At 43.7% G+C, this 27717-nt stretch overlaps 1 protein-coding gene across 4 annotated transcripts in view; it reads left to right on the top strand.

Annotated features, from left to right (window-relative positions):
• Positions 1-27717, top strand: part of AIFM3 (AIF family member 3) — a 148573-nt gene that overhangs the window by 100870 nt on the left and 19986 nt on the right. For all 4 annotated transcript variants that reach the window (XM_073625177.1, XM_073625172.1, XM_073625164.1 and 1 more), the window contains exons 15-18: positions 238-314; positions 16188-16305; positions 19127-19225; positions 26766-26841. In XM_073625177.1, coding sequence (XP_073481278.1) covers positions 238-314; positions 16188-16305; positions 19127-19225; positions 26766-26841 — 370 coding nt within the window. The remainder of the gene's footprint in view (positions 1-237; positions 315-16187; positions 16306-19126; positions 19226-26765; positions 26842-27717) is intronic.

Below are 27717 nucleotides of genomic sequence, written 5' to 3'. Positions count from 1 at the left end.
AGCCCGCGGGAAAAATGTGAGCTAAGGGCAGTGTCTTTTAAAATTTCTTACTCTGCCATTCTAGACAAGAATAATGGTTTGTTAATACAAAGGATAATTGACAACCATCATTAGGTACGAGATTTGGTCAGTGTTGTTTTCCTTGCTGATGTAATAAAAGATCAACAAATGCAAATTAATCTGTGCCAAAATAAAAAATAAAAAATCACTCACATGGAAACAAAACTTTATTCCTAGGTGCAAGTCCTACTACATGCTTCCTAAAACAGAGTGGGGTCACTATTGATGCCAAAGGATATATTCCTGTTAACAAGGTAATAATTATTGTGTGCACAATCTGCCACATTTTGTAACAATACTTGTACAATTGTATTTAAATCTACATAATGGTTTTAATAAGTATATTAGCATATAATGGTGTGCAATAACTCATAGCGACCAATAACATATCAGCTCTTATCAGTTTAGAGCAGTCAAAATAATTTAAAGTTGAATTCCTTGTTCAATCAAACCTCCCCTATCCAGTCTTCTACATATTGCATTTTTTTTTTTTTTTTTAGCAATTTTTATTTCAGATTCCTACCTGCTTTGGTTCTGGAGATATTACAGGCAATGAGAGGTTCACAGAGTAGATGCTAGCAGTAAGCTGCAGCAAAACAAGTACATTTGGTTTACAGACCAATGAATCATATGCCTAGTACAGGCAGAGGTGAGAGATGTCGCCATTAAAAAGACAAAGATTGCAGACATATATCAGTGTAGTAAAAACACCTTTTTTAACGTTAAAAGTTAAGTACTTATACCCATACAGTCTATAAATAACCTCAATATGAGTGAGACACATCAGCGGGCAGAGTTCAGATTGTGTATCTTGCACTGGATCATTTAATAAATCTTTAACCATGGCCTTTTATTCAGAGTATGACTTTTTTTTTTTTTTACCAGTGCTACATCTTTTTGAAGTTGCTATTTAGCTGGGTAGGAAATTTTAAACAGCACATTAACACCACGGAAAGGTACATATGTTCATAGTTGTGATTCTAAGTATGTTTTAGCTCAAAATTGATTAATGGTGCTTGTTTATTATGGGTTACTGGACATGGCTTGCTGATCTTTACCTTAGCAAATAAGCCGAGAAAAGGCTAATAATTGTTTTCAGACTATGAAGGCAAATCTATTTTACAAATCTCAATCGTTCTAAACGTTCAAGTGCATTGAAGCAGAAAATAGTATTGACTAATACAACACTTTAAAGGGGTTGTAAACCTTCGTGTTTTTTCACCTTAATGCATCCTATGCATTAAGATGAAAAAACTTCTGACAGTGACTGGCCCCCCAGCCCCCCCCGTTTTACTCACCTGAGCCCGTTTGTTCCCTCGGCGGAGATGCGCTCACCTTCTCTGCCTGGAGTTCTCTGCTCTTGCTTGGATAGATTGATAGCAGTGCAGCCATTGGCTCCAGCTTCTGCCAATCAAATCCAATGACACGGGCGCAGGGGGAAGGGGCCAAGTCCTGCATTCTGTGTCTATGGACGCAAATGCTGGACTCGGGAGCGCGCCCGCAAGGTAACCCCCCCCCCGGGAGAGCACTTCTCCTAGGGGGTTATACAATGCGGAGAGGAGCTGATAGCGCCGCAGGGGGACCCTAGAAGAGGATGATCAGGGCCACTCTGTGCAAAACAAACTGCACAGTAGAGGGAAGTATGACATGTTTGTTATTTAAAAAAAAAAACAAAAAACAAGGGTTTACAATCACTTTAAATAAAATGTGCTTTTACTTTCATGGAGCAAATAGTTGTGCTGTCCTGACCTGGCATGTTTTCTTGGACACCTCAGTTAATTTCAAGAGCAGTATTTGTACAGGAAAATCCCACAGCTACAATTTTGTTTTTGGTTCTCATACAACACTGGACTAAAAGAAATGTCACTGTTGAAAAGGAGCATTAAGGGGCTTGGAACAGCTTTTGTCATTGTCAAAATTATAACTATCACAAAAATAATGTATTTAATATATACTGTATATACCTATAGAACATATAGTATGACATTTTAAGTTGTTGTGTTTTTTTTTAAATTAATTGGGTTTTTAGTGTTTTAAGTGTGTGAGCTAGTTGTACTAAACTTATGGGGAAATATAAAGACCTCAACCATCAATAACAAAGAGGGAATAGAGAATAATTATCCAGTAGCCATGGACTAACTGCCACATGCAGCAGTGCTCCTGAATTTGATAAATGGGCTACCACAAACTTATCACATGTCGTCTCTACTTTTCATGTAGCCAGGTGTGTGTTTCAATGGCCCAGCCTACCCTATCAATGATAAGCACCTTCAGAATAGTAATCTGAAGGTGACTGGTTCTCCAGGACTAAAGCTGGGTATACATTAGCAGAATTCTGAACACAAATTTATACAAAAATTCTTAGGAACATTTTTACAAAAATTCCCAGTACATGCAAATTCTGCCCGAAAGTAGTTCAAGATTTTATTTGTTCTTAATAGGGATGAGCCGAATGACCCCCTGTTTGGTTCGCACCAGAGCTTTCGAACATTGGGAAAGTTCGGAACCGAATAACGAACCCCATTGAAGTCAATGGGACCGAACGTGACAAATCCAAAAGTGCCAATTCTGGAGCCTTATATGCAAATAATTGGGCATACAATGGGGGTCTGGGTACTGCCCTGGGGGTCATGTATTAATGAAAAAAAGTTTGAAAAAAACGTCATTTTTAAATGAGCAGTGATTTATTGATGCTTAAAATGAAAGTATAAAAATGAAAAATTCCTTTCAATATAGTGCCTGGGGGGGTCCCTTTAGTCCACCTGTAACGTGGCACATCTGTACTGTGTATAGAAGCTGCTGCAGCAATTATTGCATTTATAAAGCCCAAAAAATGACATTTACCCTGCAAACTTTTGTTTATTTTGTAAGCTTGGGGAGCCAGTCTGTATGATGAAGCCACAATGTAGTGCATGGGGAACAGGATTAGAGATTTTTTTAATAAATTCTGGTGTCTCTATCACAGACTTTGGATTTCTACTTCTGTAACTGGTGCAGAAAAATTGGTCTTTGGGTGTTGATGACGCCTTTACACCGTAACCCTATAGAGGTACTCTTGATTAAAGCAAGATTTGGCCTTGTTGTCAAAAATTTCAATCATATGCACCTGTCAAACAGGTGTGGAAAGATTGTTCTTTTGGTCCGTGGCACCTTCACACCATAACCCTATATAGGTACTCTTGATGAAAGCAAGAATTGGCCTTGCTGTCAAAAATTGCAATGATATGCACCTGTCAAAAATTGGTTTTGGGTGTTAATTGTGCCCATGAAACCTATACAAAAACATTCTTCCAGATGAAATCAACACCCACAACACCAGGCAGTCTGGAAATCATGCAGAGATTCCACATCCCAAAACCACCTAATCTGCAATATTGGCATCAGGGGCTTTATACAGTTGTGCTCAAAAGTTTGCATACCCTGGCAGAAATTGTGAAATTTTGGCATTAATATTGAAAATATGACTGATCGTGCCAAAAAACTGTCTTTTATTTAAGGATAGCAATCACATGAAGCCATTTATTATCACATAGTTTTTTGGATCCTTTTTAAATCATAATGATAACAGAAATCACCCAAATGGCAATGATCAAAAGTTTACATACCCTGGAATGTTTGCCGTGGCTTTCACAGTCCACCAAAATTAATCCTGGATTACCAGCAGCCATGTACTACTCCCAAGTGTTTGAGGAGGAGTGTGACCTGTTTAGTGTAAAAATAGATTGAATTTATTTAATGCAATGTCACAATCCCCTAAGGGTGGTCCATGATATTAAATATACATCAATAATAATATATATTGAATAGTGTAATCATAAAAGATTTACATAATAATAATATTCATATAAAAGTATTAAATATAATTAATCAAAGGACATGGTTAATACAGTCAATGCTAAATAAATCAAGCAATGAACATAATTGATACAGTTAATACAAGGGTCAATGAATGAGAATACATAATTTAGGCACCCTTTAGTTGGAAACTCAATGAAAATTTAACGCGTTTCATGGTTTGTAACCAACCATCAGGAGTCAGATGCATGTATATACTAAAAAATTGGAGTAATAAAACATCTGTTAGTATATGAAACCCTCTATATAGGGGAAATGAAAAGGAACAGCCGGTTTTAATGATACTTACAAATCAACCCACAAGCTAATCACAGCTCCTAAATGGGATTTGACGGTGGCCTGGATTAAGTAGTCTTACCCGGGGTTGAGGCAGAGAACACCCCCCAAAAACCGAAATGAGGACCAGGGGAAAGCAACAGCCAGGAAACAAGCTGGACCACCCCAACACATTACCACATTGTGATGGATAGCCACGCTTGGACATGCACCCAGTTCTAAAAGAAAACATAAATGATTGCATAGAATTGTGAAAAGGGATGTGTAAAATATGTGATGAGTGATACTAGTGTAGCTGATGGGTAATGCATCTATTTATTTCCACCAAAAAGGTGAGTGTGTAGTGATATAAGACATCCTAATAAGAACCACCGGCTGACCGCTGCTAAAATACCCCAGGTCCGGGGCGTGTTCACGCCAACGTCATGTGTTGACGTCAAGTCAGCATAGGGGAAGCAAGGGGACCTCCCATCTGCGATGCACCGATCCCAATGGGTGCCCGCCCGCCTACCGCTGCAGCCCAAGATGGAAAAGACACACATTCCCGCACCACGGCGTCGACTGCCGGCGTGCGTGGGACATGTGAACATGACGCCAATGCGCTGAGGTCATGTATCGCCCCCATTGCGTCCCAGAGGTGGGCAGAGGGAGAAGAACTGGGCGCATCGCAACCCCGGAACTGAGACCAGAAAGTCCAGCCCCACCACCCAGCACTGGCTACACACCTTTCTGGCCTGCTTTAGTAGATCTTCCAACCCTGGGTACCTATTTAGGAAGCGCTGCACCACCAAATTGAGGACATGTGCCAGGCATGGCACATTTGTCAACTTTCCCTGTCTAAGGGTGGACAGGAGGTTTGTGCCATTATCACACACCACCATTCCTGGCTCCAGCTGGCATGATGTGAACCACCTCTGCGCCTGTCCCTGCAGAGCTGCAAGAATCTCTGCTCTGTTGTGGTTCCTGTCCCTTATACACACTAACTGAAGCACTGCATGGCACCTTTTAGCCTGACTCATTGAATAGTGCTTTGAACGCTTAGGGGGTACTTGAGATTCATAGGACAATTCAGCAGAAGAGGGCACGGATTAGGAGGAGGAGGGGGTAGAGCTGACGAATCTGGCATCATTACCAGCTGTACAGGGACGTGGGGGGCACAACTAACTGCAGCACTGAGCACTGTCCTGCATCCTTCCGAGTTGCAAGCAGAGTTACCCAGTGTGCTGTGAACTAAATATATTGTCCTTGCCCATGCTTGCTGGACCACGTGTCAGCAGTAATGTGGACTTTGTGGTTGACTGCCTTGCCCAAGGATTCCACAACATTGCCTTCCACGTGATGGCAGACAGATGGAATGGCCTTACGTGAAAAGAAATAGTGACTGGGAACCTGCCATTGTGGTACAGCACATTCTGCAAATTCACAGAAGGGGGCAGAATCCACCAGGCAGAAAGGCAGAAGTTGTAGAGCCAGCAGCTTTGACAAGCTTGCATTTAGATGCTGGGCATGTGAGTGGCAGGGACTGTATTTTTTTCCTCTGCAGCAGATGGGGCAGAGAAATTTTCTGGCTATAGTCTACAGCTGGTGGTGTGCTGCTGGCACATGTGCTGCAAGGACATGTGACACCCTGTACTATACAATCATCCCTGTCAGTGGAGGCTGCTGAGAGGTCATTAAGTATAGCAGGGGCAGACTGAGGTGAGTGAGGAGGAGGGACAGATTTGTTCCCCTTTTGTGTGGCTTTTAGGTGCTCTTGTCAATGGGCTGAGTAGTGGGAGGTTAAATGCCTTGTCAAGCATGTGGTACCCAAATGGTTGGTGTTTTTGCCATGCTTGAAGCGCTTGAGACAAAGTTTGCAAATAGCAACAGTACGATCGGCTGCACATGTACTAAAAAAGGCCCAGACAGCTGAGCTGTGGGAAGTGGGCCGGGAGATAACAGCTCCACAATGTGATGGAAAAGGGTGGCTGCTCTCTACTCTTCCATGATGGCTGCCTCATTGGGGTTGTGCCCCACCCTCACTTTCCTCCTCTGCTCTATCTGGCACCCAAGTCAAGTCAGTGACCTCATCATCATCATCTCCTCCATCCTCATTACCACTGGAGACAACTTGGCAATACGCTGTAGCTGGGGGAACATGACTGCCAATTTGGGTACCAGTGTTCTCCCCTCTCTGTAGGCTCATGTTCCTGCCTTCCTCAACCTCAGAGTCAGAACCAACATCTGAATCGAGTAACGGCTGTGCATCATCAAGGAGCAAGTGGCTGACGCTGTATTTAAATAACTCCGCTGACTCATCCATGCCTGATGCTGGGACTATAGCAGGAATAGCTGTGGACAAGGAGGCAGGTTTTGCTACTCTGGCAGCTGCAGGGGACAGTGCACTAGTCTCTGCTTGGGTGATGGAGGATGAGGAGGATGAAGACGGTTTAGTAAGCCAGTCCACCACCTCCTCCACATGCTGTGGCTGGATAGCATGGGCAACATCACTAAATAGAGGAAATGATGCCCTGTCTGAGGACTGACCACGTCCACCTTTGCCTGTGGACACATACGCTACTGGCCCCTTTACAGTGCCATGGGAATGTCTGCCTCTCCTTGCTGTCTTTCCAGACATGATTGGGGGAGTGGGGGGTACTTATTAACAAAATGTAATAAACATCTGTAAATGTATACGGGGATGTACTTTAATCAATGGAAAGTGGTGTTTAGTGCACTATAATTTGAGTATTCATAACACAGACACACTCCACAGATACACTATAATATACTGCAATATACTGTGTCAAACTTGCAGTAATGCACAGAACTATATGGTGTTAAACTGGCGGTAACACAATGAAATATACGGCGTTAAACTTGCAGGAACGCACAGATCTATATGGCTTTAAACTTGCTGTAACGCAATGGTATATACAGCGTTATACTTGCAGTAACACAATAAAATATACAGCGTTAAACTTGCAGTAACGCACGGAATTATATGGCCTTAAACTTGCAGTAACGCACAGAACTATATGGCGTTAAACTTGCAGTAATGCACATAACGCAATAAAATATACTGTGTTAAACGCAGGGCTTTTTTTCAGCGGGAACGTGGGGGAACGCAGTTTCAACACCTCCAGCTCCTCCAGCACTGAATGTATGTAATAGCATGGGGTATGGGGTGTGCTGGAGTGTCTATTGATGTTGGCTGCTGGGGGATCTATTGTCACTGGTTGGGATCTGATTTTGTGTGAGGGTCTATTGTTGCTGATGGGGAATCTATTGTTGCTGGGGGGGTCTAATGTTGCTGGAAGGGTCTAATGTTGCTTGGGTGGATATTTTAATTGCATTACTGCTAGCGTTAAACTTGCAGTAATGCAATTAAATTTATGGCATTAAACTTGCAGTAACGCACATAACGCAATAAAATATACTGTGTTAAACGCAGGGCTTTTTTTCATCGGGAACGTGGGGGAACGCAGTTTCAGCACCTCCAGCACTGAATGTATGTAATAGCATGGGGTGTGGGGTGTGCTGGAGTGTCTATTGATGTTGGCTGCTGGGGGATCTATTGTCACTGGTTGGGATCTGATTTTGTGTGAGGGTCTATTGTTGCAGATGGGGAATCTACTGTTGCTGAGGGGGTCTAATGTTGCTGGAAGGGTCTAATGTTGCTTGGGTGGATATTTTGTTACTGGGTGTGATATTTTGTTGTGGGTAGTTCACTGTTGCTGCAGGGAATCTATTGTTGTTGAGGTGGAGTCCATTGTTGTTGGGGGAGTCTATTGTTGTGTGGGGATCTATTGCTGGGATTCTATTGTTGCTGGCTGCAGGGGATCTATTTTACTGCTTTTCTTTTTATCATCAACATGTTCCATACAAATGATTTAGCACCACAAAATGATACTTGGTTCTGTATTCTCTAAAAGGGGCAGTACTGGTAGGTGGGTAGGGATGAGCTTTGAGTTCGAGTCGAACACATGTTCGACTCGAACATTGGCTGTTCGCAATTTCGCCGAACAGCGAACAATTTGGGGTGTTCGCGGCAAATTCGAATGCCGCGGAACACCCTTTAAAAGTCTATGGGAGAAATCAAAAGTGCTAATTTTAAAGGCTTATATGCAAGTTATTGTCATAAAAAGTGTTTGGGGACCTGGGACCTGCCCCAGGGGACATGGATCAATGCAAAAAAAAGTTTTAAAAACGGACGTTTTTTCAGGAGCAGTGATTTTAATAATGCTTAAAGTCAAACAATAAAAGTGTAATATCCCTTTAAATTTCGTAGCTGGGGGGTGTCTATAGTATGCCTGTAAAGGGGCGCATGTTTCCCGTGTTTAGAACAGTCTGACAGCAAAATGACATTTCAAAGGAAAAAAGCCATTTAAAACTACTCGCGGCTATTGCATTGCCGGTCCGACAATACACATAGAAGTTCATTGATAAAAACGGCATGGGAATTCCCCACAGGGGAACCCCGAACCAAAATTTAAAAAAAAAATGACGTGGGGGTCCCCCTAAATTCCATACCAGACCCTTCAGGTCTGGTATGGATTTTAAGGGGAACCCCGCGCCAAAAAAAAAAAACGGCGGGGGGTCCCCCCAAAGATCCATACCAGACCCTTATCCGAGCACGCAACCTGGCAGGCCGCAGGAAAAGAGGGGGGACGAGAGAGCGCCCCCCACCTGAACCGTACCAGGCCGCATGCCCTCAACATTGGGAGGGTGCTTTGGGGTAGCCCCCCAAAACACCTTGTCCCCATGTTGATGAGGACAAGGGCCTCATCCCCAACACCCTGGCCAGTGGTTGTGGGGGTCTGCGGGCGGGGGGCTTATCGGAATCTGGAAGCCCCCTTTAACAAGGGGACCCCCAGATCCTGGCCCCCCCTGTGTGAAATGGCCCTACCATTTCACTAAAAAACTGTCAAAAATGTTAAAAATGACAAAAGACAGTTTTTGACAATTCCTTTATTTAAATGCTTCTTCTTTCTTCCTTCATCTTCTTCTTCTTCTTCTGGTTCTTCTGGTTCTTCCTCCGGCGTTCTCGTCCAGCATCTCCTCCGCGGCGTCTTCTATCTTCTTCTCCTCGGGCCGCTCCTCACCCATGGCATGGGGGGAGGCTCCCGCTCTTCTCTTCATCTTCTTCTCTTCTTCATCTTCTTCTTTTCTTCTCTTCTTCTCCTTCGTCTCTGGGCCGCTCCGCATCCATGCTGGCATGGAGGGAGGCTCCCGCTGTGTGACGGCGTCTCCTCTTCTGACGGTTCTTAAATAATGGGGGGCGGGGCCACCCGGTGACCCCGCCCCCCTCTGACGCACGGGACATGACGGGACTTCCCTGTGGCATTCCCCGTGACGTCACAGGGAAGTCCCGTCAAGTCACCGTGTGTCAGAGGGGGGCGGGGTCACCGGGTGGCCCCGCCCCCATTATTTAAGAACCGTCAGACGAGGAGACGCCGTCACACAGCGGGAGCCTCCCTCCATGCCAGCATGTATGCGGAGCGGCCCGGAGAAGAAAATGAAGAAGAGAAGAAGAAGATGAAGATGAAGAAGAAGATGAAGAAGAGAAGAAGATAAAGAGAAGAGCGTGAGCCTCCCCCCATGCCATGGGTGCGGAGTGGCCTGAGGAGAAGAAGACGCTGCGGAGTAGATGCTGGCCGAGAACGCCGGAGGAAGAACCAGAAGAGCCAGAAGAAGAAAAAGAAGATGAAGGAAGATAGAAGAAAGAAGAAAGAAGAAAGAAGAAGCATTTAAATAAAGGAATGGTCAAAAACTGTCTCTTGTCATTTTTAACATTTTTGACAGTTTTTTAGTGAAATGGTAGGGGTACTACCCCCTTACCATTTCACACAGGGGGGGGGCCGGGATCTGGGGGTCCCCTTGGTTGTGGGGATGGTTGTCCTCATCAACATGGGGACAAGGTGTTTTGGGGGGCTACCCCAAAGCACCCTCCCAATGTTGAGGGCATGTGGCCTGGTACGGTTCAGGAGGGGGGCGCTCTCTCGTCCCTCCCTCTTTTCCTGCGGCCTGCCAGGTTGCGTGCTCGGATAAGGGTCTGGTATGGATTTTTGGGGGACCCCATGCGATTTTTTTTTTTTGGCGCGGGGTTCCCCTTAAAATCCATACCAGACCTGAAGGGTCTGGTATGGAATTTAGGGGGACCCCCACGTCATTTTTTTTTAAATTTTGGCCGGGGTTCCCCTTAATATCCATACCAGACCTGAAGGGCCTGGTATGGAATTTAGGGGGACCCCTACGTCATTTTTTTTTTACATTTTGGTTCGGGGTTCCCCTGTGGGGAATTCCCATGCCGTTTTTATCAATGAACTTCTATGTGTATTGTCGGACTGGCAATGCAATAGCCGTGAGTAGTTTTAAATGGCTTTTTTCCTTTGAAATGTCACTTTGCTGTCAGACTGTTCTAAACACGGGAAACATGCGCCCCTTTACAGGCATACTATAGACACCCCCCAGCTACGAAATTTAAAGGGATATTACACTTTTATTGTTTGACTTTAAGCATTATTAAAATCACTGCTCCTGAAAAAACAGCCGTTTTTAAAACTTTTTTTTGCATTGATCCATGTCCCCTGGGGCAGGACCCAGGTCCCCAAATACTTTTTATGACAATAACTTGCATATAAGCCTTTAAAATTAGCACTTTTGATTATTCGTGTTCATGCCCCATAGACTTTAACGGTATTCGCGTGTTCGAACAAACTTTTTTCCTGTTCGCATGTTCTGGTGCGAACCGAACAGGGGGGTGTTCAGCTCATCCCTATAGGTGGGTAGGGGGTTGAATCAAGGGACGGTGGTCAGAGGTGGGTAGGGGGCAGAGACAAGGGGTGGATCAGACAGGGGGAGTTCCTACACCTATTCTCCGAGAAAAAAAGCCCTGGTTAAACGGTCACTACACTCACACTGACTGAACAATCCCTACATTTACACTAATGCAAAGATGAATGGTGGTCACTACACTAACAATGACTGAACTATCCCTACATTCACACTAATGTAAAGATGAATGGTCGCACTACACTCACACTGAACACACTGATGCACACTAAACTGATAATCTACACTGACAATAGAATCAGAATAGAACGCTATTTGGCCCGTGTGTGGCATCCGGTCCAACAGAAGCCAGCCAATCAGACGAGCATGCTGGAAAACTAGCAGCCGACCGACTCGCAATCAGAGTTCTTAGTCAACGGCAGAGACTACTGACGGGAATGTTCTGACAGGGGGCATCCCCCTGTCAGAACACAATAGCTCTGCAAGGGAGATGGATGTACTAACATCAGATTGTTAGTACAGCTGTTTGGACCTGAGCTATGAGTTTTTTGAACGGGAAAAAACAAGTGGTGTGTACTAGGCTTAAGAGGGAGATGTAAAAATCCTATGACCTCTGGGCTTTGAAGCATGTAGAGCTAAAGAAAACAGGTTGTACAGAATCCAGGTCCTGCACTGTGCCTACAAAGCAGCTGGGAAACATCTGGGAAAGCTACAAGACACATCACTGTATATGTGTGTATGCAGGCACCATTTGTAACTTTCAGTTTCAGAGTGCATTAAAAAAAAAACTTTTCAAAAACATAAAAATTCTGTATTATTATGAGATTATTTGCAACATAGAAAGGCACATAAACTCTTCTATAGATATATTTTGTAAGGAATTTTTCCATGAATAAGGAATAGTAAAAAAAAAATTCACATGGACAACTAGTAATGCACTATATATATTATTATTATTATTATTATTATACAGGATTTATATAGCGCCAACTGTTTGCGCAGCGCTTTACAACATGGGGCAGACAGTACACTTACAATACAAATCAATACAGGAGGGATCAGAGGGCCCTGCTCGTTAGAGCTTACAATCTAGAAAGAGATTACAATCTAGATATATGAAAGGTAAAATAAATAAATAGTTTCTCTCACTGAATGCTGGATGTCAGGAAAATCCTGCTGCTTCTGGATGTCAGGAAGATCCTGCTGATAATGGATGCCAGGAAAATCCTGCTGCTATTTGCTCTAGATTATAAAAGAATCCCCAATACTCATATAGCTCACAGATGTGCTAATGTCTTACAAGGTTGACTCGCAAGAGTCATTCTTCAAATAACCCCTGTCTCTCTTATTTATATCTCCTGCAGTCACTACTACTGCCTGTCTTACAGCTGAACCTTTCAAAAGATTGCATTTCCAAAGTGATTCTCTGAATACTAATTTGCCAATGTGCTGTGATATATGAGAGCCAACTGCCACTAATGTACAAATCAAAAAAACTGCCTTTGGCTAATTAAGGCAAAAAATAGCAGCCTAACTGATATGAATAAGGGGCATACAATTAATTAAGGGAAAATTTGCTTTAATAGAAACATTTTTGGAAATCACTATACTTACAGTCAGTTGTCAGGTTCGGGAGTGGGGAGGAGGCTTGAGTGAAGTGTCGAATACTTTTATTACAAGGGCTAGGGACACAGTCTATAGAACAATATCTAAGTAAAATCTGAGAATTATGAGTTGGAGTGGGTTTTCAGCCAATGTGTTAGTATAAACCAATACGACAATCAGAGATAAGAAAATGGATACATACATGTAAGGGAATGGAGGCAGGTCTGGTATACCACCACAAGTCAAAAAATTGGTTAGTCAAACTGTTCTTTAACCAGTGGCGACCCGTAATGCAGGGCGTAGGGGCGCCGCCCCCCCTAATTTACATGCGGGACACAGGAAGCATGGATTCCAATGGGTTTTTTTTTAATTGAAGCACCTAATTAGAAGCTCTAATTGGCTTAAAAAAAGTGTGGGCTCAGGGCGCAAAGCACTGTGCCCTAAACCCACCCAGTTGTGTGACAATAGCGAATGAATATTCACTATTGTCATACATATTCTCCTCCTGGGCCAATCCGGAAAAGTGAAAGGAGAAGTGCTCCTATTGGCCTAGGAGGAGGGGGGAGGAGACGCACGGCTGTCATGATGCTGAGGAGATGCAGGGGAAGCCCGACCGACCCACCAGCCGCCACTGGATGGAAGATGAAGGGGGGACACCGAGGCCAGGACACGGAGGAGACAGAGGGGGAAGCCGCCGCCGGCAGCCACCCTTCAACATGTCAGTCCGGGGGGCAGCATAGGGTAAGTGAGCCGGTGACCGTGGGTGGGTATGGAGGCTATAGGGCTGGAGCGATGGGGGGTCAAGTATGTCTGCCACCCCCCGGGTGATGGAGCACCAGCTGCCGCTGTCTTTAACAGCCACGTTGAATGGGAGGCTCTCTTTTCTCTGCTTTAACCACTTCTGGACCTCACACCGTGGATATACTTTGCCACATTAATGTTAAATACCGTTGTTATGGCAGCAGATAGCTGCGGGGTCTGAGAGTCAGTGGCGCTCCCAACTCCGTCCAGCCCCCTCCCCTGCTCTCTGTGAACTACCGCTGTGGTGCTGTCTCAATGACAGTGGCATATCGCACGGCGCTCCCGGGTGTCCGTAGGAACCCTGGGAAACCAGGAACCAGCAGAACAGGGGACACAATGCATTAATAGTAAGTCATGTGCCCTGTGCTCATTTTTTGTGCTTTCTTTATTTTGAATACACTTGGGTTTAAAAAAAGACAGTTGACATAGGTTCTAACACAGGTGCCCACCAACGTTAGCTGCTTGACAAACCTCTCCCTCTAGAGATGTCAAGACGGTAAATTGTGAGTTGGACAGACAGACACTAAAACTGGGTTCACATTGATGCGATTTGCAATGCGATTTGACATGTCAAATCGCATGCCAAATCGGCGGCCAGTGAAGCTGCACTGATTCCAAAAAGTAGCAAACAGATTAACATGTGGTGTAGCGCTCATCCATTAAGGACAATAAATAAATAAAGTGCATCAGCATCAATGACTATAAAACCAAAAGTGACAGTGCTATGCAGTAATGCAATAACATAAATAATACACAATATCAAAAAGTGAAGTAATGATCCCCTGATGAAGTCACGTGACCCGTGACGTCACGCGTAGGGACGGGATAGGCACTCTATGCTGATTGATGATACGAGCTCGCCGCTCGTCTGTGTTAAGGAACCGTTACACCTGTTTTTATGTGAGTACTTTTTATGCAAATAAACCCAGCTTGTTACCAACAATACTACTCTATTTGGGACCTTCCTTTTTTATCCTTTTCCCGCTGGGGACCCCCCTATACCCGTGGAGGGACCGAGTTCCTGTATGAGGCTGCCAGTCATAGAATAAAGGTTGTCGCCCCTATTTTTTGGTTTGATGTTGGTATCCCACCACCTTGAAGCATCTAGCCCCTGCACCAGGAGGAAGCGCTGCTATTCCCACTATTGATTGATGCTGTTGCCCTATTACCCGAAGGTAAGGGGCCATTACTTACAAGTGTGTGGTGTGTTGCACGGAGAAGAAACATCACTATATACCTGTTCCAGTCACCTCACCCTTTTAAGAAGGTTGCTATATGTGCACTTAATTTTGGACATTTTTTATTTTTTCATCTGTCTCATTATATTTTTTATATATTTTGTTTTGCACTAGTCACTTTGTTCATTTGATGCTTGTCGTCTGGCATGTACATTTACTTTGCATGACTTTACCAGCCCAGCCCAAGATTCAGTTTCCCTTTTTTTTGTTTCACCTATGTATTGCGGCTGTTTTTTCGGATTCACCATTAGTTTGCACATGTGTGTGGTTCACCTTTATGCTGTATCACAGCCATAGCTACTTATCAATTTTAGCATGATACCGTGAGCACTGTTACTTTTTGATATTGTGTATTATTTATGTTATTGCATTACTGCATAGCACTGTTACTTTTGGTTTTATAGTCATTGCATTACTGCATAGCACTGTCACTTTTGGTTTTATAGTCATTGATGCTGATGCACTTTATTTACTATGTCCTTAATGGATGAGCGCCACACCACGTGTTAATCTGTTTGCCACTTACATATAAGGGTAGGGTGTACCCTATTCGGTGTAGGCAGCCTTTCCACTAGCTCTTCCCTCTCTCAACACATGATAGCGCAGGAATAACTATACATTTTTGATTCCTAAAAGTAGTTTCTATCAGACTGACACGCGGGAATGAAATCGTGCGAGTTCAGCTCAATGCGCACAATTTCAATCCCGCAGCAGTGTGAACCTGGGCTGAAACAAAGACTAGCCAGGAGAAACTGATAGGAACAGAATTGGGAGTTGGGTCTATTTTAGGTGAAGCAAGCAGGGAACATAGAAGGTTAACAAGGAGAAGCAGGCTTGAACAGACACAAAACTGAGAGCTACTGAATTAGAATAAACAGACAGACATTAGCAAAAAAAGTAGATATGGTTCATAAAAGGATAACAGACACAACAGGTAACCAAACTGGGAGAAAAACAGAAGGAAAAAGTGGTGTGATAAGGCACGAACCAAAGACAAGATAGAACTGAGACAGGTGCAAACAAAACCAAGGTCACAAAGTAATAATAACCATAAGTCGTGACTGTAAAAAGAATGGTGATGCTGTTTATGATGCAGCATTTCAGAAAATGCTGACCTATTACGACTATTATGGGCTATAGTCTCTAGAATTTAAAGTAAATGATGCACAGGAGAACATGCCAGATTAGAAAAATGTTGCCTCTTCTGAAGATTTAAGCTTTCTTCTGTGGCATGCAGATTGTAGGGTCAGAAATTGAGGTGCTCCACAGGGTGAGATGCAACCAGAGGTTTGTAGCATGAATGTAGTCAACAAATCTGTTGGAACTATAAAGTCAATGGGGACCAAAATCCCAAGGAACATTCCAACATCTTGTTGAACGTATACCACAAATTACTATGGTTGCTCAAAAGTCAAAACAGTAACACTTTGGTATATCTAATAATGTTGACACTGCAAGATAAAGAGGCATTGAGCTAATATTTTGTTATGTATTCTGGTGTATCATGAAACAGTCAAGCATATGTACCTGTAAAAATCATGCTAATTCAATAAATACAACAATCATTACTTTTCTCAGATGATGCAGACAAACATTCCTGGTGTCTTTGCTGCAGGGGATGTTGTGACTTTCCCATTAGCTTTTCGCAATAACAAGAAAGTCAATGTACCTCACTGGCAGATGGCACATATGCAAGGTAACATTGGGATAAGAAAAATTACACCAACTACAATGCTCCATGATGTTATAAATGCAAAATGAATTATCATTGAAATGTTTAATGAACACAGCATAACATATTTTATTGTTATCTGTCTGCATAATACTTATTGTACATAAGCCAAAGGAAAGGGAAAACAAATGCACAGGTAGTAGTAGTTAGACATGTTCAAGTGGACATGTTCAACATTCAACTAGACATGTTCTGCCATGTTGAAGATGTTTTAATACTTATCCAAGCAAGCTTCTTCAGTTCTGAAAAATCTGCTTGGATGAGTAATGAAAAGCCTGCAACATTACATACCAAATCCCACTGAATGTGTCTAACTATTACTACCTATCCCATGACCTCAAGAACTGATACCCTTCAAAAAATGCAACACTGTTACGTGACAAAATATCTTATGTACTTGAAAACCATTAGTCTTGTTTAAAATCGGTGTTCTACTTAACCTTAAAGGATAAGTGCACTTTAAGTCAAAGAGCTATTATCCTTTTTGCCCTTATGCTCTGACCTAAATAACACCAACCCCCCCATAGATGCATACTTATGTTGATCCAACTGCTATGGCCTCCGGGATTGTTTACATCCAGCACAGCAAGTCTCACTTTCCTGGACACAATTACGCATTACAGTTCCATAGACTTCTATGGGGCTGTGTCCCAAGGCCAGAGAAGTAGGGAGCTGGTGAGAGATAGCCCCATGGAAGTCTATGGGGCTGTAATATTGCAGACGTAGCCAAAATGTAATTAATCATAGGAGGCCGTCGTAGGTAAGCCTAGCTAAGTATCTTTGGAGGGAGAGAGTTGATTGTTTAGGTAAGGGCCTGAGGAAAAAGGATAAGTGCACTTTGTATTAAAATACACTTAACCTTTACAGTGAACATGTGGCCAGTAAATATGAGCTTGAACACAAGCCCCTACTCACCTTTGTAGGTTCAGTCACTGTACAGCAATTCATCAAAGTTCACAACAGAAGCACTGTAGTCACCATTTTGGTGTTTACTATGGATATTAGAAAGTTTCCATATCACTGTTGGAAGTGGGGAAGCGGGATGAGCTGAGCTGCTGGGAAAATGATTAGAGTGTTTCTGCTGACTATATAAATAATTACATTGCTGTGCAGATCACATGCGATGTCTGTGCGATGTGAATTCAGCCATACAAAATGTATGGCTCAAATCGCATTCGCACCAAAATGGTACAGGACCCTTTTTTTGGTCCGCACTGCAATCGGATTGCATGGGTGTTCACACCTATGCAATCTGATTCCTGCACCATTTGACAGTTCACACTGCGATCTGCGAACTGATCTGGCGGTGTCATTAACTTAACATTGACACCCTCAGCGGTTCGCAGATGTCAGTGTGAACCAGTGTGCAATTCAGGATCGATGCGGGAACCGACACCAAATCGCAGGGTTTTCCGCATTGCACCAGTGTGAACTAGGACTAAGTCAGTATGTAAGTCAGAACTCCTGAGCTGTGCACTTATTCCAGGTTTGTAATATATAGAAAACAAGTAAAGAAGCCATTGTATCAGCATGAGAGTGAGAGAACTAGTTTTCCCAGAAGTGCAGGCCCCCATACTTCCACAGTAGGTTTCCTTTAGACAACTCTTTATATTACTTTAGATAAAATACATTTATTGCCTCCTACATACATTTCACAGTTTTTCCCTAATGATGTAGTTAGTTTTTTTGAAGACATGTCCTGTTCCACTATCTTCCTGTCTATTATACCTTGTCCTTCCTTTTCTTTTTCTAGTGGCCCAGTATTCAGTGATGGGATTGTTTATAAGGTGGAACCTGGTAGATATAGTTAGAAGGTTAAAGGGTAAGTTCACCTCACCAAAAAACTGCCTTTACAGACAAGGGGGGGTCTGTGGGCAAAAAAAACAACTTTGCATATTTACCTAAAGTTGAATAATACCCTTGCTATAGGTGTAGGCAATGGTGGCCAGTCCATAGGGAGCACACAGCGCCGCTCCCCCTATCCATGCGTCTGGCCCCCTTATCTACAAACAGGGACGCTGGACTATGGATTCCAATGGGGTGGGGTGTTTTCCATTGAAGCACATGATTAGAGCCATAGGCTCTAATAGGCTTCAAAATAGGGTGGGCTCGTGGGTGCAAAGCACTGAGCTCCGTGCCCACCCAGTTGTGTTACAATAGCGAATGAATATTCGCTATTTTCACACTGATTCTGCCAATCAGGAATGGGTCTTGAAACCAATTTCCTGATTGGCTCAAAGGAGAAGCTACGCTGGCCGCCGGGAGGAGGAGGAAGTAGATGCGAGGAGAGGAGACGCAGGGGAAGCTAGCAGGCCACCCGTCTGTCGCCCAGAGGGAAGCTATAGAAGCCGGTCGCCCAGAGGGAAGCCCGCGGTAAGTGCTGTAGCTGCCAGGTGAAACTGACCTGCCGCCACTGGGTGTAGGCTATTTACATACCTCATGAAACAGTTTTTTGGTAAAGGCAAACTAACCCTTTGGGGTTGTTGTTGTTTTACTAAAACTAGTGAGTGCAAAATCTGGAGCAGCAGTACATAGTAGCTAATCGGCTTCTAACTTCAGCTTGTTCAATTAAGCTTTGACAAAAAAACCTGGAAGCAAATTGGTTTCTATGCAGGGCTGAACCAGATTTTATACTCTCCAGTTTTAGTAAATCAACCTCTTTAAGTATACTATAGTTAGGCTCCTGTATAAATAATGCAATCATTTATGAGAATATGACTATTACTTGATTTATTAATTATATTTTTTATTCCTTTCCTTGCAAAACAATTTTTTGGGGACATAGGTCGCATAGCAGCACTGAACATGCTGGCGCAAGGCACTGAAATCAACACTATTCCATATCTATGGACAGCCATGTTTGGAAAGAGTATACGTTATGCAGGTAGAATAATCATTTACCTAATTTTTTGTAAAGAAGAGACATATAGCATATTTACATATTGCATTCAATTAGCAAATTTCTGAGTTATTTTGTTTTTTAATATATTTTAAATATGTATACATAATCAGTACTGTAGACTCTTCCAGTAGTGGCTATCTACATATCAGTTAGCCACCCTAATAAGCAATATTATAATGCCAAGATAAAAAATTCAGCCACATAGGGAGAGCACAGTTTTCCATTACTCAGATGTGCATGGTAGATGTACAATACAAAAAAGTAACAGTAGGGCAAAAGCACTATACAGTACCAGTAGGCAGGAATGAGAACCTGCACATGTAGTGAACAAATATGGTGCATTTAGGACTACGGTTTGTATGTGATTTAAACTGTGGAAAGAACTGCAATATGAGGCAGTAATGGCAAAATCAGCAACTGAATTCACTGAATGAATGGATTATTTTCTTGCACATAATAAAGTCCACAATTGGTAAAAAGCAAAATGTTAATATTAATCGGACTGCCTTTGTAGAGTAAAGCCTGGTACACACTAATAGTTTTTCCATTCAACCCAGTGACAGCTCCGGTCGGAGTCGCTAAGCTGTTGTGTTCTGACAGAAGGATGGCCCCCCTGCTAAAACACTCTGGTCAGCGCTCTCAGCTATTGGCTAAGAGCACTGATTGTGAGCCAGTGATCTCAGAGGAGACCGCCCACCTCATGGTAATAAAATAATTAGTCCTCCCACACAAAATATATATACCGTATCTCACAAAAGTGAGTACACCCCCTCACATTTTTGAAAATATTTTATTATATATTTTCATGTAACACTGAAGAAATTAAACTTTGCTACAATGTAAAGTAGTGAGTGTACAGCTTGTATAGCAGTTTAAATTTGCTGTCCCCTCAAAATAACTCAACACAGCCATTAATGTCTAACCGCTGGTAACAAAAGTGAGTACACCCCTAAGTGAAAATGTCTAAATTGGGCCCAGTTAGCCATTTTCCCTCCCCCAGTGTCATGTGACTTGTTAGTGTTACAAGGTCTCAGGTGTGAATGGGGAGCAGGTGTGTTAAATTTGGTGTTATCGCTCTCACTCTCTCATACTGGTCACTGGAAGTTCAACATGGCACCTCATGGCAAAGAACTCTCTGAGGATCTGAAAAAAAGAATTGTTGCTCTATATAAAGATGGCCTAGGTTATAAGAAGATTGCCAAGACCCTGAAACTGAGCTGCAGCTTGGTGACCAAGACCATACAGTGGTTTAACAGGACAGGTTCCACTCAGAACAGGCCTCGCCATGGTCGACTAAAGTAGTTGAGTGCACGTGCTCAGCATCATATCCAGAGGTTGTCTTTACAAATAGACGTATGATTGCTGCCAGCATTGCTGCAGAGGTTGAAGGGGTGGAGGGTCAGCCTGTCAGTGCTCAGACCATACGCCACACACTGCATCAAATTGGTCTGCATGCCTGTTGTCCCAGAAGGAAGCCTCTTCTAAAGATGATGCACAAGAAAGATGGCAAACAGTTTGCTGAAGACAAGCAGACTAAGGACATGGATTACTGGAACCATGTCCCGTGGTCTGATGAGACCAAGATAAACTTTTTTGGTTCAGATGGTGTCAAGCGTGTGTGGCGGCAACCAGGTGAGGAGTACAAAGACAAGTGTGTCTTTCCTACAGTCAAGCATGGTGGTGGGGTGTGTCATGGTCTGGGGCTGCATGAGTGTTGTCGGCACTGAGGAGCTACAGTTCATTAAGGGAACCCTGAATGCCAGTGTGTACTGTGACATACTGAAGCAGGGCATGATCCCCTCAATACACCTCCAAGACGACCACTGCCTTGCTGAGGGTAAAGGTGATAGATTGGCCAAGCATGTCTCCAGACCTAAACCTTATTGAGTATCTGTGGGGCATCCTCAAACGAAAGGTGGAGGAGCGCAAGGTCTCTATCATCCACCAGCTTCCTGATGTCGTCATGGAGGAGTGGAAGAGGACTCCAGTGGCCAACTGTGAAATAATGGTGGCCACACAAAATATTGACACTTTGGGCCCAATTTGGACAATTTCACTTAGGGGTGTACTCACTTTTGTTGCCATTAATGGCTTTGTGTTCAGTTATATCGAGGGGACAGCAAATTTACACTGTTATACAAGCTGTACACTCACTAATTTACATTGTAGAAAAGTGTAATTACTTCAGTGTTGTCAAATGAAAAGATATAATAAAATAGCTACAAAAATGTGAGGGGTGTACTCACTTTTGTTTTGTGAGATGTGTGTGTATATATATTATGTGTGTGTGTGAGAAGGCTGGCCGAAGGCCAGCCTGTATTTGTAGGAGGAGTCTGAGGGGTATATATCCCTCTGTCTGATCCTCTGTCTGACCATGCGTCCTCTGTCTGATCATGCGTCGGCTCGTCTTCATGGTTACAGCCGACGCATTTCCGGGTGGTCGCGTCACTTCCAGTTTCTTCACAGAGCGGCGGTCGGCTGCAGGAGTCGTGGCGGTTCTTCTCTGGGTGCTCATGCCGGGCTTCATTGTGGGGGGCTGCCCGTCCGCAGCCACTTCTCTCGGGCTCACGCCGGGCTTCATTTGGGAGGGGGCCACTCACTCACTCGCTCACCTCTCCCTGGGTCATGCCGGCATCATCGTAGGGAGGGCCGCCCACTTGGCAGCATGGGGGGGGCGCTCACTCCTCTCGCTCACTCCTCCTGCTTGCCAGGCTGCATGGGGGGGCGTCCACCTGCCTGCTTACTCCCGGTGCTCACGCCGGGCATCAATGGGGGGGCCCGCATTGATTAGCTGTTTTAGTCCTGAAGGGAGGGAGGGAAGCTGCTTGCAGAACAGCAGAGAATGCCATTCCAATTTCATTTAATTGTTCAAAGACTCCATCCTATCAGATTCTCAGTAAATCCTAGTGAGGACATGTTTTGGCTTGATCTGTCCTAGCATGGCCCTGAGAGACGGGAGAGCAAGCCAGCTGAGACTTACTTGATAGTCCAAGCTACCTTGGGGTCACAAATCAAGGGGAGGGAGGTGCAGACCAGCAAGTGGGGGGCTTATTGGTGGAGTAGCTCCACTTACATTGTCATTTCATGATTCATGCCTCACATTGTTTCTGTCACAGCGTTATCTGTCATAGCGGTTCTGTCATTAGCGTGTTTCTGTCATAGCGCTCTCATTAACGTGTTTCTGTCATAATGGTTCTGCCAGTAGTGTGTTCTGTCATAGCGGTTCTGTCATAGCGGTTCTGTCATAGCGGTTCTGTCAGTAGCGTGTTCTGCCAGTAGCGTGTTCTTTCATAGCAGTTCTGTCATTAGCATGTTCTGTCATAGCAGTTCTGTCATAGCGGTTATGTCAGTAGTGTGTTCTGCCAGTAGCGTGTTCTGTCATAGCGGTTCTGTCATTAGCATGTTCTGTCATTAGCGTGTTCTGTCATTAGCGTGTTCTGTCATTAGCGTGTTTCTATCATAACGGTTCTGTCATTAGCTTGTTCTTTCATTAGCGAGTTCTGTTATTAGCGGGTTCTGTCATAGCGGTGCTGTCGTAGCATGTTTCTCTCATAGCGTGTTTCATTAGCGGTTCTGTCATTAGCGCCTTTCTGTCATAACGGTTGTGTCATTAGCTTGTTCTGTCATTAACGGGCTTTGTCATTAGAGGGTTCTGTCATAGAAGGTTCTGTCATAGCGGTGCTGTCGTAGCATGTTTCTCTCGTAGCTTGTTTCTGTCGTAGCGTGTTTCTGTCGTAGCATGTCGGTGCTATGCAGTTACGGCATACACCGGTAGCCATTTCATCTTCATTTGTTTCCATGTCTCATTGTACCTTTCGTTCAAGTTTCTTTGTGTACCTGGGTTCAGTTAGCTAGTGCTCACATCTCAGGAATTGTCATGTCTACAGATCCATACGGGCTGAGGTTTTGTTTTTAAATGATTGTTGACCACAATCTTCTCGCCCGTATACCATATTTCATATGATGCACGTTCATTACACCTGTACGACTACCCACCATGGTCTGTGGGTACACTATCCCTGAGTATTCAGTTTTAATTACCTGTCTTTGCGCTGCAGGTTACTCGGGCTCAATTACTACATACACTAGAATGGGGGTCATCATCAGGTTCATTCACGCTCTGTGGTCTTGTCATCACTGCTTATGTCCTCATACTTGGGTAGGCACCGAGGGGTGTTGTTCTCATGTCTGGTTGTCTGTTGTAATTTTTCTTTAGTCTGTGTTTCCTTGGGTTTGGGCATGCCGCACGTTTGGAAGCAAATAATTCACGTTCATCCCTTCAACCCCACGTGGGGGTTTAGAGCTGGTAGCACTTCATCATTCAGGAGTTGGTCCATACTTAAGCACACAGCGGAGCTTGTCATGGGGGGTTCTCCTTTCCTGGCCACAGCCGGGAGGGCAAAACGATTTGGGTTGTTGTTTCCAATTCCATCCCAGCTACTCCCATCCACCAGCATGGAACATGTTCTGGGCATTATTCTTAACTCAGATTCATGTGGGCTAAAATATGCTCTCCACGGCCTGTTAGGGTTGCAAGACAGGATGGAGGTAATTGAAGCTTGCTCGGTCAGAGGAGGGGTGTCAGCGCACCCCCAGCTCCTGCTCCTCCTACATTCCTGCAGGCAAGGTTGGCATCCCCTTACTCCACCGGTCTTATCAAGCTTTCTGGTTCAATATGTCTGAGCCAAGGAGTGTTTCTTGTCAGGGGCGGTGTTGGAATCTACCATCCCCGGTCTTCAGACAGCCCCTGTTGGGGGAATGTTTCAGGCCTGCACGCGGCCTCATCACTATCTTGTCAGAGTCTTTCGCATGTAGTATCTTGGCTTCAGCAGGCAGTCGTGCTTTCATTGTCAAGTTACTGGAGGCAGTAGTTTTCAGGGTTGCTCGGTTTGGTTCTTCACCTTCGTTCTGACGGTGGTGGGTCGGCCCACCGGGGTGCCCAGTGACAAGTTTCCGTTATCAGTTGTTACATTTTCATCCAAGAACTTGTCCGTGGATCTGGCGATTCAGCACTTCCTATAGTCAGGAGGAGTATTGGTTTAAAAATCTGATCTCATTATGCTTTGAAGCTACTTTCATCAGACCTGACTGCTGTAAGGACAAGACGAATGGCGCAAATGTCGTTTTACCACTGGGTTAACCTTTGGGTCAAAGCAGTCCTTGATTTGACACCTTTGCCAAGCACTCCATTGGATCTTTGGTACCGCAGGGGGGTCAGGGTTATTTCATTCAGTTGATTTCCTGTTGCGTGGAAACCCTGGTTACCACCCAGGGATCTGCAGTCTCTCTCAGGGTGTGTGCTGAGCCAACGTCCCCTTGACAGCCCACAAAGTGGTAGGTCCTGGTCAAACATCATCATTTATTCTGGGTTTCACTCTCAGCTCTAATCTCTTGATTGCGAGGTTGCCTGGAGAACTGGTCAGATATGTCAGACCATTCACCTTTTGTCCGATCTCCAGCCTATTCAGAGGGGCGCTTACAGTCACTTTGGGTATGTTGAATCATGCCATGAGAATTATTCCTCAGGATGGAGTCTGGCCCTCCTTCCCCTGTTTGAGGGCTCTGACTCGGTTGTCAGGTTACAGGCAAAAACGCAACCCGATTTAATAATGTGGGACCAGTTTATTAGGTGACTGGAATGGCATCTCCATGTTTTTTCCACGACCATGATCAGTTGTTTTTTTGGCCATCTTGCGTCATGAGTGGTTGGCATCTGGAACTTCGTCTGCCCAAGTTCACGCATACTTTGGCATTTTTACATTATTTGCCAATACTGGCAGTTAGTCACATGGGGCCTGGTTGGTCAGGTAGCTCATTGTTGTTCTTTACGGGTGGTTTGGCTATAGAAATGTTTTAATAAGGTGGATCAGGGTCTCTTTGAATCTTGTCCTTCATGTGTAGGTTGACGTGGCTAGGTCTGACATACAAGTTTCACTTCCTGGGAGTTCATCAGTGCGATTCACTTCAGCGCAGTAGGCTTATACCAAGATTGGAAGATTTTCTCGGGTTCATGACTACGACTTTCGATGCATATTGCCACAGCGTATTGGCCGTATCCGCCAATACTATGAGGCGTCCAGCACTTCAGACCCCTACAAACTCCTGACAGTTCGTCCATTTTTGTGGCTCACCCTCTTAAACTTCCCTATACCAAGAGGAGACAGACCGATCTGGGGTTCATGGGAATGTTACAGAGCTACTTAACTGGTGTCTATTTTGAACTGGTCGATCTTCTCTGCAATCATTGCGCAGGGGCTCCTCGGGTCAGCCCTTGCTCCCTTTTCCCCCACGTATCTTCTCACTACAAGCAGTCTATTCTCATGTCTGTGTTTTCTCTGTAATTAGGCTTAATCCAAATCATTTATGGGACATTGTTCGGCATCTGGGCAGTTCCAAACAGGGGGTCCATTCATTTCATCAATTCATAGGATGCTGGAATTCCTCTGGTTATAGCTGATACATACCGGATCTGTATACCGAAGCCATCCGGGCGTTTGCTACTTTACTAGATGGTTTGTTACCTATCATTCACCAGGCTTTCTCATCACACCCACTTTTGTGTCCTTTTTTGCCCTCTTTTAGGCATACCAATCAGCTAGGCCAAGGCACACCTCAGGTCTTGGTAATTAGGGTATCACATTTCCAAGTGAAGACTCTTACTACAAGGTAGAAGGCTGGCTGTATTTGTAGGAGGAGTCTGAGGGGTATATATCCCTCCTCCTCTGTCTGATCGTGCGTCGGCTTGTCTTCATGGTTCCCACCCACCCGTTTCCCCCAAACCTTTCATATATGCTTATACACATAGTACATTTTCATATATTCAGGGTATGCCCTCTTTTAGGCGTACCGACCAGCTAGGCCAAGGCACACCTCAGGTCTTGGTAGTTAGGGTATCACATTTTCAAGTGAAGACTTTGACTACAAATCTATATATATATATATATATATATATATATATACAATATTTATATACAGTATATACATAAACATGGCAGGGGGACAGGTTTACAGTCTTGGGGGGTCTGATCAAGGCAGAAGGAAGTCAATAATCATCATTCTTGCCCCTTAGTTCTCCAGGGATTCTCTCTTCTCTCCCCGGTCTCCACCTCTGAGCTGGAGAATCTGGGGGAGAAAATTCTGACAGAGATCGCCAGTGATGTGCCGAAATTGCACCTTCATAAACTGTCCGTTTCTGTTTCGGTCAATGACAGATTCTTTGTGTGCGGAGATGATCAGGGGAGAACATGTACTCCCCTGATCATCTCTGTTTCATAAACCGATAATGATCTGAGATGAGCTGTGATCATCAGGATCGCAGCTTATCTCGGTTTCATAAATGGAAACCTTAGTCTGGTAAAACATTTACAGCAGAACAGGAAGTAAGAGGAAATCTCAGAGCCCCAGATTGCAGTAAAAAGCAAAAATTGTAATCTTTCCCCGCTCTAATGGCATGACATACACGTTAAGTATATACTATATATTAACTGACTTTCTATTGATAACTTTTCTGGGGTTTTTTTAGGCAACGGAGAAGGTTTTGATGATGTTATCATTCAAGGGGACATCGAGGAACTAAAATTTGTGGCATTTTATACAAAGTAAGAATTATGTAAATATAGAAATACTGCACCCTTCAAATAATAAATATTGTATTTACTTATTTATTATGATACACTCTGCTTTGAAAGTTGTGTATGTAATACCACTTTGGTGGGTGAAAAACTTTCCTTCTAATGCAAAGGAATCCATTACATTTTAAAAGTAAAGGCTTTTATTTTGTGACATAACTGTTCATTATCGGCATAGCCTAATGGTTATTTAAAAAGCCCATGACAGAAAGTGGAATTTGCCATTCTGTGACCTTAATAGAAACAGACGCCATAATGCCACAAAGACCCAGAGAAAAACTAAGGTAGTTCATGATTAGAAGGCATAATTATTATACTAAAGATTAGGACTCTGCCATAAAAACATGGTTACCTTAATATGAAGGCAAAGTATACACCCTTTCAACTGTTGAGGCTGGACCTGTACATAATGGACAGTAATGTAACAGTAATTTCAGACACTGTCTGCAAGACAAAAAAGACATGCAGAGGGAGTTTTGAAGTTTTGTCTCTCCCTACAGTTTTCAGTTTTCTTGCCTGAATGTTTTTTAAATTTGGATATACTCATTATATTTTTTATGCCAAGTATAAAGGGCTAATGCTGCACAGTCAGACATGCAGGCATAATCAAACTGTCTTCAGGTGTATTTTGGACCAACATGTGGCATAAACATAAATGCTCAAGTAATCAAGCATTACCATTAAACCTGGGCAATTTAAAGTGAACATAAGATTATTATTATTATACAGGATTTATATAGCGCCAACAGTTTATGCAGCACTTTACAACATAAGGGCAGTATTATTATTATTATTATACAGGATTTATATAGCGCTGACAGTTTACACAGCACTTTACAACATTAG

Source organism: Aquarana catesbeiana, linkage group LG01 (genome assembly GCF_042186555.1).
Source record: "Aquarana catesbeiana isolate 2022-GZ linkage group LG01, ASM4218655v1, whole genome shotgun sequence".
NCBI classification, from domain to species: domain Eukaryota; kingdom Metazoa; phylum Chordata; class Amphibia; order Anura; family Ranidae; genus Aquarana; species Aquarana catesbeiana.
This window is presented reverse-complemented; position numbering and strand designations above follow the sequence as displayed.